This window comes from Atheta coriaria, unplaced genomic scaffold (assembly GCF_025399875.1).
Source record: "Atheta coriaria isolate IRGN ID8LTWV9N9 unplaced genomic scaffold, Caltech_Dcor_3.1 hic_scaffold_3_pilon, whole genome shotgun sequence".
Lineage (NCBI taxonomy): Eukaryota > Metazoa > Arthropoda > Insecta > Coleoptera > Staphylinidae > Dalotia > Dalotia coriaria.
The window spans coordinates 7,664,622-7,676,870 of record NW_027045445.1 but is presented as its reverse complement, the minus strand read 5'-3'; the positions used below and the strand labels follow the sequence as shown (position 1 = coordinate 7,676,870).

At 37.4% G+C, this 12,249-nt stretch overlaps 2 protein-coding genes across 3 annotated transcripts in view; one reads left to right on the top strand and one right to left on the bottom strand.

Moving 5' to 3' along the window:
* Positions 1 to 12,249, bottom strand: part of LOC135803964 (histone-lysine N-methyltransferase, H3 lysine-79 specific-like) — a 13,339-nt gene extending 1,090 nt beyond the window's left edge. For both annotated transcript variants that reach the window (XM_065317716.1, XM_065317717.1), the window contains exons 1-5: positions 11,907 to 12,249; positions 11,037 to 11,475; positions 9,764 to 10,414; positions 395 to 1,001; positions 6 to 338 (exon numbers count right to left, since the gene is read on the bottom strand). In XM_065317716.1, the coding sequence (XP_065173788.1) occupies positions 6 to 338; positions 395 to 1,001; positions 9,764 to 10,414; positions 11,037 to 11,473 (2,028 nt within the window). In that variant the 5' untranslated portion in view covers positions 11,474 to 11,475; positions 11,907 to 12,249. The remainder of the gene's footprint in view (positions 1 to 5; positions 339 to 394; positions 1,002 to 9,763; positions 10,415 to 11,036; positions 11,476 to 11,906) is intronic.
* Positions 1,448 to 3,995, top strand: LOC135803965 (tektin-4-like). The gene has a single exon (XM_065317718.1). It carries the CDS (start codon positions 1,531 to 1,533, stop codon positions 3,568 to 3,570), a length of 2,040 nt encoding a protein of 679 aa, XP_065173790.1. The 5' UTR covers positions 1,448 to 1,530; the 3' UTR covers positions 3,571 to 3,995.

The window sequence follows — 12,249 nt, the reverse complement described above, 5'->3', positions numbered from 1 at the left end:
GTAACCTTATCATTCTTTTCATTATTGGTTGATTGTTTGAATAATTCATTTGTTATTTTGTCTTGTTCCAGTTTAAAATTATCTTCTTTTTCTTGTAAATATCGTTGATATTTTTCACCTTCTTGATCAGTGTTTGTTTGTTTTTGGTCTTCTTGATCAATCAGTTTACTCTTTTGATCCTCGTTCAAATTCTCACTAAATCCATGCTCTGTTAACTCGTTTAGTAACTCATCCAACATGTCTGTTGTCATTTCCTCAACCTGCAATGTTTCTGCAACAGGCAAATTAGGTTGAACTTTTGAATCATCATTTTGTTTATGTTTTAAGCATGGCGGAGTCTAAAACAAATCAAAATTAACTAAAAATAACTAAAATGTAATTAATTTCAAAATACTCTTGGTCTGAGGTTGAATACATCAGTTGTATTTGCTGTTTGATTCATATTAAACTTCTTATCAAAATTTCCAGCCTCCATCTTGCTTAGTTTAGCCAAATTCTCAAATTTATCAAAACAATCAATATTTTCGAACGGATCTCCTTTGTCGCGTCTTTCTAGTAGGTTAACACTTGCGTCACCAGATGGCGAAGCTTCCGTTCTAAATAGACGATCGTACCGCTGAAAAATCGAATCTAGTCTTTGTTGAGTATCACTTGGGAGTGTTCTTTCAAGAGGCGCGTGACCAGCTGGACCCACTTGACAACTATGCGGTTTTGTCAAATGTATATTATCCATTAAACTCCCAGAGGGTTCACCTTCCATGATTGGTTGGGTATTGTTGTAGGAATGTTGTGGATTATTCACTTTTCGTAAAGGTAACACTGGACCAGGAGATCTTGGTGATGGTGATACTTGCACGTCGTTTCCATGTTGATTGCGTTTGAATCTGCGTGGATTGACGGCTGTTGCTCCATAGAGGGCGGGATCAGGTTGTACAGCCAATGGCAAGCAAAGAGTTGACGGACGCTTGAAAAGGTTAGGATTGACTGCCCTACGAATATATCTATAATAAAGGATTATAAAGTGTTTCAATAACTGAACAAATTTCTATTCTTTAAATTACAAAAAGATAAAGTTGAATTTATAAGAGGTTTGCAATGCAATGCAATGCTAGAAAGTTAAATATGGCATGATCTACTGATCTAGGCAAACCCACAGAAGCAGTAAAATTTAATGATTTGGCTGCTGCATGGTTTCCTGAATAAGTTTGCCAAACTCTCACCCTTGGCGCGACCTCGAGCGCGCTCATAAACTCGCGAGAAATGGCGTAACAAGCGGGCGAGCAAGTGTCTCCTGAAGTTCAATTGTGCCCAGCGCATGATTATTACACAAGAGAAAACGACAATTACAACAACCGACTACCAAAACCATTAGAAAATTAGAATGCTGAGCAAAAAAATACAATGACAAAAAACTGTTTTCATGGAAACACAACAGTAGGATAATTGACAATGACAGACCTTAAATTACTAAACGACATTCCAAAAGACATTTACAACGTTATACAATTAGCAGTTTTTTGCAAGTAAAAAATGGCTGAATTCCCTTCGAAAATATGTGGAGCTTGTGATGATACCAAGAGATATACACGCGTAGCAGATACACATGGAGATTATTTAACTACCAATACAGTGCCACGTCCTGAATTAATTGAAAAAGACGCCTCTGATGTCCGGGATAGACAATTAACCGAAATGGCAATTCCTGCGTCTCGCCAACGTCCTGACCTTACAGTCTCACCAATTAAGGAACCCGCAGTGGTTAAACCTCCATTAGGATTTGAAGGTTTACCAGAACCACAACGGAAAAATACTCCATGTTGTTGTGCTCAGGAAAATGATTTTCTACAAAGGAAACAAATCTGCACTGTTGACCAAACCAATAATCCATATGCCAAACCTACATTTGGTAACCCTGCATTGGAAATACATGCACCCCTAGCACAAAACATCAACTCAGAAGACAATCAGTTGTATCGCCAAGAAATACGACCAGAGATTAAGAGACAAATGCATGAACAAGCTTTAAGAGCTGTAAGACAAGGAGAAGGACCAATTCAAACCACCAGAGATGGTGTTCCATTAAAAGGTATTCTTAAAACTGTGAAATGTCCATGTGCCCAAGGTGGTTATCAATCTGCCCAAGAACGACCTGTGATGTTTCCAATTGCTGATCCAAATAAATCACCGGAGAAAGAAGAAAAAGATTCGGATTCATCCAGAGTGTGTTACCTACCAAAACCAGAGGATTCATTTCCGGATAATCGGGAAGACGCACCAGGAGGTTTAGGACCATGGGCCACAGGTCGCGTAGACTGGGGACCTCTAGCAGGGATAACCGGAGTTAGACCTGTGGTGTCCAAATATTCAATAACAAGATTCTCAGAGGGTGAGTGGAGAGCAAGGAATAAAGAAGTCCTGGATAGTATTTGGGATGCTTCACATCGAGCAAACATGCTGGACTTCAATTCCAAAACAGCTATAGACTCAACATGTCGGAATGCAGATGATAATCAAAACGCAAGTACCAAACGCCTTCAACAACGAGAATCTGAACTACATCGCTATAAATGTGAATTAGAAAGAGCCATATCTGCATCAGATGAAGAAATCACAAATATCCTGGAAGCAAGAAGAAGATTGAAGCAATCCATGGCGGTTTTACAAATGCCTGAGTCTATTACCAGTGAATCAATGGATAGACGCACAGGGAGACTGGATCCTGAACTTGTAAGAGACGAAGTTGAAGAGGAGATTATTCGGGAGTTAGCACTATGTTCGGAAATCCGTGAACAGTTTACAAGAGCAATGGCTGATATAGAACATCAACTATTGGCTAACAAAACAGCTAAATCACGACTGGAGAATGACTGGTCTGATAAACAAGAAACCAACGAAGCGGAAGCAATCAACGTGGCTTTGAACAACAGATCAACGGTTTTACTCTTTAAACCTGGCGCAGTTGGGTTTCCTGATAATCAATCCAGTCAAGAACACTGGGAGAAATTTACAAGGGAAACCCTTGAAGAGTCTGAACAAACTCGTCAAAGATCTGTAACATTACGAGGAGCTCTAGAATCCATTAGTAAAGATGCCGCTAATAACCTCCGGGCGCAGGCCGATAAAGTAGAGAACGCTTTGCAGAGTCGCATCAATTGCATGGAGGAGATGCGCACGCGGCTGGAAAATGAACTGCATAAGAATTTGAAACAAATTGCTGATATTGAAACAACTATGGTACGGTTGAGGGATACAATTCGCAGGTTGGATATTCCGTTGAAATGCGCTCAGACAAGGTTGGATAACCGACGGATGCATAGGCCACGCGTGGAGAATTGCAGAGATACAGGGCATTATGGTCTGGTTGAAGAGGTGAAGGCAATCAATGATGACGTGTCGGCATTGTCGTCACAGCTGAAGCAGGCTGAGATTATCCAGGCGGATTTGATGATGACACGCGGAAAATTAGAAAGGGAGATTTTCATCAAGAAGAAGACCTTGGAGGTTGACAGGGATAGGATTATGAAGATCAGGTCTTATTATCCTAGTAGACAAGCACTTCAAGGGTATTAATTTGAAACAAAACTAAGCATCATTCAAGAGAAAAAATTTAATTACAAAAATTTTTTTTACATAAAAATTTTTGAATAGTAAAATCTGTAGTTGTGGAAATAGAAATTGTTATTATTTATGATTTTCTTGGCTAAGCTATGATTTCCAGTTGAATGGAAGAAAGAGTGTTTTGTTTTCTCAATGAAAAAATGTATCGATTTCATGTTGGAGCTGCAAAGGTGCTGGTGATTTCAAACACAATGGACAAAGCAATTCCGCAGGTGAATGGTAAACAATAATAAAAGGCTCTGGGGCGACGACAACAAATCATCCGCAGAAAGCACGACAAACAACAAAACAACGAAAACTTAACACAAAAAAAAAAGAAAGAGAAATATCCAATACAATCATCAATCATTCAATAAATTACATCACTTAAATTTAAATTCACGTGAAATTAAAGCAAAAACTAAAGAAAACATTAAAGTTAATTCCGTTAAAGACGTAAAATAAATGAATCGTGTTGGTTGAAAGCTTCCACCGCTACACCTGTCAATAACCATCCTCTGGACGTCCACATTTAATGATGAATGATTGAACAATGCGCGTTAAAAGCGTCAGCAATAAAAACGTTATAATAAAACATCACAAAACAAAATGTTATGTTAGGTTATGTTTGGTAATTTGCTGTAAATTGAGGTTAGAAGCCACTTTTGATATATTTTTATCATTTAACCTTCACCTTCAACTCGCCAACATTGATTCGCGTTGCAATTCTCGATACGTATCAAATTCCTAATTCGGCCGAATTTCCACTCAAACGTGTTATCAACCCTTCGCATTGGCATTGGCCGAGTGTAAGCGCTCAGCTATTTATACACTAAAAGCTAAGAACAAAGAACAATGCAACCGATACAACTCCGGAGAGACGCGCGGCGGGTACGATATAGTCTCCGATGCACTTTCGAGTGTCTTGACGCGCAACCACCCTCACACCCTGCTTTTCATCCCCCCAAAGTCTATTTCCATTTGCTCGGCGGAATGCATCGCACAGTTCACACACGTACGAGTATCACGAAACGCATTTAAGTCTTAATACATTCTTCACCTTTATTCGTTATTGCAAGCCACGCGAAAATATGAAGCGTGAATAAAATTAAATTCGTAACAATCAAGAATCCTTACTAATATTATAAATGCGAAAGTCCTGATGTTTGTTACACTTTGACGCAAAAACTACTTAACCGATCATCATGAAAATTTGTACACATATTCTTAGTGGTCCCCGAATGGTTATAGGCTACTTTTTATTTAATAAAAAAAATTATTTTTTAAATAAAATAAAGAAATAGTTTAGCCAATAATACCTGTGCATCTGGCTATTTGACTACTTTAACGCCATCTAGCATTCCAGCAATGAAGCTCAAACCAAAGTACTATAGTACCATCACACTGTATTATCACACTGTATTACCGACAGCTACGTCAACATCAAATCCAATTGACTACACTATGGAGACTGTACACTATACTTCCATAGACTATACTTTCAGCCATTTTAAACTTCCCGCCATTCTACTTCATTGTTACTTTTTCTGTGACTACAGACGCGTACGGAAGCAACTTCATTATTTTAGATATTCGCGAGCGAAACCGCGGGTTAAAGCTAGTTTCATTATAAACATTGAATTAATGTTATGTTGGTTGCATATATTAACACTTATCCTAACCTAACATAAATTGGTGCAGAATATATTTCTTTATTTAGATGTTGCAGTTTGTAACTTGGCAAATGACGCAAAAGAATCTTTGTTTTTTCTTTTGTCTTTTATTTCGGCCGTAATCTAATGCACCCCTAATACCTACAAACAAGCTCACATGCATATAGACAATACACATGCAGACAACGAATGAGCCTGAATCAGGCTCGGCTTGGCTGGCTTTGAACCCAAAACCGATCGATACGCTGTTAAACTCAACTCGCAAGTACCTACATATAAATACGAGCAGCGAACCGAATGGAAGAAGGGTGAAAGAAAGGAGAGGAGAGGCGCCCACGCCATCAAGACTGATACAGCTACTAGTGCTATGCTATCGTTAATGCTAATGCTAATGGTAATGCATGCGTTAGGCGGTGGTTAACAGACGACAAATACACATGGCATACCGAAAAATACGTGCACATAAAACGTTTTATGTTTTTTTTTTTTTTTTGGTTGATGAAGATAATTGGAAACGTAGACTTTTCTGCAACGCAAGGAAAATGAATTTTTGTTATTTTAACAATCATATAGTAGTAATTTATTATATTTTAATAGTTATTCTGCTATTCCAGATAAAGACGCATCTAATAAATTATTGATCATCAAAATCTGTTCAGTGATTCTTGAGTTATAAATGTTGTAACTAACAATATTTGGTGTTTTGTCCTTTCTAGTCATATTATTAGAACGAAAAGTAACCTATTGTCTTTTCCATAACCTAAAATATATCCACACCAAAAATTATTAAAATTAGTTAATTGGTTCTCACGTGAAAGTGACACAAACATACAAATTCACATTAACATCATTTACAAATGAAAAAATACAAAAATAAAGAAAAATTTGTATGGCTACTGAGAGTGTGACTGCGATTGATGTTTTAAAGCAGTTTTCTTTGCAATCCGCCACTACAAATTTCTCACAAGTAAAAAGAAATTAAATTACTGAATATCCAGCTCACAGAGTAACCGCGTAACAGAGTAAGGCGAGTAATGAGAGCAACAGGAGCTGGAGTGCAGTAGGGTAACAGAGTGGTAAATAGCAAAAGTGTGTTAGTGAATGAGTTGTGCTTGGATTAACATCAGAGTGTTCGCTTTAACCCTCCACACCAAAAAAATAAAAATAAATGATGAATAATGCTATAAGTAAATTTACGAGAAACAAAAACTTGATGAAAAATGTAGTAGCTGGAGTAAAAATTAAAAATTGTCTGCGTACATAATTTAATTTAAAATTATTCTTCTTCAATATAGAAAAATATATTGAACTAATTAATATACCTTCATTGAAATTGAACCACAAACAAATACCAACCGGAAAATAATGCAAAAAAGAAACAGTTGGGAGTAAAGATTATAGACCAAAGACCGTGATACCGAAAGATTCCAAGGCTCTGAGACTAAAGACTTGAAAATCTAATTTTGCGCCCGAGAATTTTAGCATCTTTACATCTACTTATTTACATCTTGCTGCAAACAACGTTAGCCTGCCGGGGCGACTCGCGGCGGCTGTGTGTGTGTGTGTATGTGTCGCTGAAAGTTATCAGGCGCGGGCACAAATTGCAGCAGCAAGCACGCGAATTTAAGCGGCGGGTTTTGCAGAAAAACAAATTACGGCACAAAAAATATAAATCGCACAAAGAAAAAATAGATTAAAAGCTATCACTGACTCACTGAGTTTGAAGACTTTTTAAGAATACGGAATGCAAAAGATTAAAATCCTACACGGGTACAATAAAAGAAAAACAGGAAGAGAGGGAAAAATTTTGAATTGGGATTTAACTAAAGCAATTAATTTCAAAATAAAACAAATTCAAAGAAGTTTTAATAATCCCTACTAATATTATAAATGCGAAAGTTCTGATGTTTGTTACACTTTCACACAAAAACTACTTAACAGATCATCATGAAAATTTGTACACATATTCTTAGTGGTCCCCAAATGGTTATAGGCTACTTTTTATTTAATAAAAAAATTATTTTTAATAAAATAAAATAAAGAAAATGTTTAGCCAATAATACCTCTGCATCTGGCTATTTGACTACTTTATGCCATCTAGCATTCCAGCAATGAAGCCCAAACCTAAGTACTATAGTACCATCACACTGTATTATCACACTGTATTACCGACAGCTACGTCAACATCAAATCCAATTGACTACACTATGGAGACTGTACACTATACTTCCATAGACTATACTTTCAGCCATTTTAAACTTCCCGCCATTCTACTTCATTGTTACTTCTTCTGTGACTACAGACGCTTACGGAAGCAACTTTATTATTTTAGATATTCGCGAGCGAAGCCGCGGGTTAAAACTAGTAAGGGTTAATAAAAGTTTAATAGTAAATATTAGAGTAGCTTTAAAAAATACTTGAAAACTAAATAAAACTGCCGCTAGAGTAAAGTAAATGGCGCTGTGCATTTAGAAAATGGCAAATTGGATCCAAAATCAGCGAATCATAACTATTTTTTGTTATTCTCGTAAATCTACGTGTCAATACATTAATTTTTATTTTTTCTTGAGAAATAATTTTTATTTTTATTTTCTTTAAAAGAAATAAAAAATTGCGTATAGTTGAACGTGACCTAATATCTTCCATTCTATAGAAAATTCTCATATAATTCCACACATAAAACCTAACAAATCCTACAAGCACGTTTCCTCAATAACTTGTTATTTTCTAATTTGCTTCTTTCCTTATATCCCAAAACCTATTCCCCTTTCGCTATAAAATCTAAACTACAAAAAATACTAATAACATTTTATATTATTTGATTAATTTTTTTCTATTTCTATTTTTCTGAAACTAAAATTCACCTCGGACGTAGTTTGCTCTCGCGAGTGTGTCCTATTTGCCCTTCGCCACACATCGAGCGTGCAGGACATTATTGCAGGACGTGACTGCGTCGACTGTGCTACGCGTCGAGCGTCTTCAAATAATTTTATTTTTTTAATACGTATATTTTTTCAACAATACTTTTCGCACTGTGCTCAGGTCATCATTCTAGGTTTTCTTTTTTGCTTTTTATTTGCATCTACATACGTCGTGCGTCGTACGTGCTGTGGCTATGTGTGTTTTTGAATGGTGACATGAAGATAAAAACTACCTTGGAGAAAGAAGAAAGAATCTGACTTTTTTGTTGTGGAATGTTTTTGTGGTGACAGTGGATTAATTATTCTCGTCGCATATCACACATAAAAAGAAGAGCAAACATACTCGTACATGAAACTAATCAAACAGATCATATAATAAATGGGGTTATGAGTATTTGGCTGCCTATATTAATAACGATGATAGCTATTAATTAATTGTCACAAATATTTTTTATTACTTCCAATTATAAAGCGCCTGTTTTTTTACGGTTTTTAGATAGAAAAAGTGAGACTTTATATACAGACGGCCAAGCCGTGAGTAATATCCATTATCTACGGGTATTATTTACGGGACGGAGCTTGCGCCTGCGCATTTGCCTACGGATCAGCACGAGACCGTATGAAATGCTATGCGACGTCAGTCAAACACGTCAAAACAGGCGCTGCTGCTGCTCGTGTAGGAGCTGCACGATATGACCCGATGCGTCACATGACCCTGCGCGGTATGGTATTTATAACCTTACATTTTGTAGTAGTGTGCGAGCAAATTTCGATGATTTAAAATAAAAAGTTGAAATACAAAAACTCAACGTGGAACTAGAGTGGAAGTAGAAAATATAACGTAAGCATCTCGTGGCTAAAAATTGTTAAACACTCGATTAATCAATGTCGTGAGTAAAGTCCCCGTTTAGCCACTTGGTTCTTAATATACTATTATGAGTATTTGGCTGTCTGCTGCCTATATTAATTATGATGACACCAATTAACTATCAGAAATATTTCTCGATATTTCATTATATTTCTATATTTCTTGTATGTAAATACAATAAAATCCAAGTCTTTGTGATATCATAATTATAAAGTACAATTACGCCAGAAAAATAATGATCCACACAAATGTATTCCGCATACCGCACCACCCGAGTTATTTTATTATTATCAAAAAGCGGAAGCAAGAAAACGGAAACAAAAAAATGCGCACATACGCTATATCACTACGTAACGTAATAACTCACAAAACGAGCATAATGTAAACACACCAGCGAAAAAATACGAATAAAAACAAACCACCTACGAGCGAAAAAGAAAAGAAAGCGTCTCTTTACTGCGCTATTTTTTCTCTGGATGACTCGGCACTACTGTTTTATGATTATGACTAAAGAGTACCACCTAACAATATCACTACATCATAACATGACTAGTCACTCCTAGATGGGAGTGGCAAAGAACGGTAAAAACCAAAAATGTCAAAACACTCCTATACATAACCTCAAAACACATTTCATTATAACCTAAAACTTACAAAATAAAATAAAATAAAATAAAATAAAATAAAATAAAATGACGACTCACCTAGGTGTCCGTACAGTAACCGGATGTCGACGTGTTGCCCCGACGCCATGTTGTGAACTTTTTGTCCTGGGCTGCACTCTGGTGTCACTATCCACCATTGTAGCACTAGCAACTGTCACTTTATTAATATTATTATTAATATTACTGTTCTTAACAACTTCCGAGTTGTTCACGTCCATGAACTGCGCCATGTTTGTTTGCACATGTCTTTCCGGTCGTGACTCCAACCGCACCATGGATCCAGTCCTGCCAGTGCCAATGTTTCTCGTGCTTAAATTCGTTACATTTGGCATTCGATAGACTTCCTGCGGAGAAAGCTGCGCATGTTGCATTTGTTTCTGTTGCTGAAAATGCAGCAAATTCTGTTGGCGTTGAAGTTGCATATTCTTCTGATGCTGCATATGCAGATATTGTTCGTATTGCTGTTGTTGCTGCTGATGTCTCAACGCCAGTGCTTCTTCACTGGTCAAATAACACGTTTGAGAAGCTTGCGGTTGTAAAAGTGGAGGTGCAACACGAAGGTAAGAAGTTGATGTGGTTGCGTTCACAGGAACAACGCGTTTTCGATATACCATAGAAGCAGCGTGTATAGGTGGTTGCATAACTCTTAACTGAGATTGTGTTTGTGGCACACGTGGGTCATAAAAGTATCTAAAACAAATAAAACAAAGGTTAGGTTATAATATGAAACATTATGTTTGTATCTAGGTGTTATTCTAGGTTATGATAAACAAACCTAACCTAAAATTTTACGTTTGTTTCCATTACGTGTTCGACCTTGTGCGTTCCACGATGCGTGATGAGAATTCACCAACCGCCCCCGGGGTGTACACCCACATTCAACCCAGAGTGGCGAATGATAAATGTCCGCGACGCGAATTGGGATTCGTTATCTCAATAAATAATAACTCGCCGCCGCGTAACACACACACACACACAAACACACAGAGGAAAATGGTGCGCGTGCTGTGGTGGTGTGAAGCAAACTCATAAACTCGTAAGCATAAATTTTCAGATTTAGTTGCGCCGATCGCTGCCGACCATAATCGCATCGTAAACCATACGCGATGCTGATGCATGCGCGCCCCAAATTAAATGCGATTATTGCCAAACAAGATGGCGGCCGCCGATACCGCCATAAATTTTCAACCAGAGGAATATTGAGTTATGAAGTTTAATCACCACGTCAAAAATTACCACACGGCAAAATGATTTATGTAATTAAGGTTAATAAATGAACGAATGGATCAAATTTGAGGTTAGAATTACTTACTCCTGTGGCGTTTGTGTATTGACAATCGGCACGTGGTAAACCGTGTGATTCGGATAGATGTCGCCACACTGGCGACGATACAACTCAGTCACGTCCGCGCGTCTCGGATCGATTTCGTGCGGCGGCGGCGGTTGAGTGGCCGGCTGATGCTGTTGATGCGGGTGCAACATTTGTTGCGGATCCTCGCATTCGTCCGCCTCGTCCGCCGCATAGTCGCTGAGGTACTCTTCCTCCTGCACCTCCTCGTAATAGTAGTCATCATGCGCCGCCAACGTTGCGGGCACCGCCTGTTGCTGCGGTTGCAGATGCGACGGCACGCGTTCCCCGGCACTTTGGTGGTGCTGGTGTTGCTGATGTTGGTGTTGTTGGTGGTGATGATGTAAGTTCACGCTTGGGGGCGGCACATTTGGGCGGGCATGTTGTGGTGCACGAGACATAACTGAAATTAAAATGTTTTTTAATTGTTTATGGTGAAATTTACTTAAAAAGTAAGGATATTAATGCATTTGTTTGAAAAAAAAAAAAGTTTTGTTAGTTAAAACACTTATAACTCAAGAACGGCTGGATGGATTTTGATCATTTATGATTTTTTGTAATTGTTTATGCCTCTATTAACAGAATAATTAAAATATCTAAAATTGTAACTGGAAGAGTGTTAAATAAGGGATAAAAGTTAGCATAGAGTTTCAATTTTAATTATACTTATATAATTGACCTCCAGATGGCGTTAAAGTACGTAAAAGTGCATTTATAATTTATTTCCTTAAAAAATAAAGTAAAATCAACAAAATTTTCTAATTTTTGAGTCAAAATCACGTAAAAAACAAAATTTTAATTTTTATTTTTATTTTTAACACTCAGTATATTTACCTGTGCAAACTATTCAACTCAATATCCTCTGCGTTTTATTACTGCATTGATTTGTTGATATTTCACCTCTTATAGAGCCAAGCGTCCTTCTTCACCGTTTTTCAGAGGATTTGGTTCAATGTGACTTCAATAAAATTGTATATTTTGGTAGAAGTTGTTCCGGTGAAGCAAGGAGCTCGACACACTTCGCTGTGACGTCCGTCTGCAGGATGCGTCGTTCGAGGTGCGTGTCGCTTGAAAAACTGAACCTACTACAACGTCAGTGTGACATTTTCACGAAAAATTTCCAAATTGATTGAATGATCCAATTCGACAACCGGCAACTATTCAAAGGTGACTTTAT

Bases quoted from the DNA above. Each gene is read 5' to 3' on its own strand.
- LOC135803965 (XM_065317718.1), top strand. From the start codon at position 1,531: ATGGCTGAATTCCCTTCGAAAATATGTGGAGCTTGTGATGATACCAAG.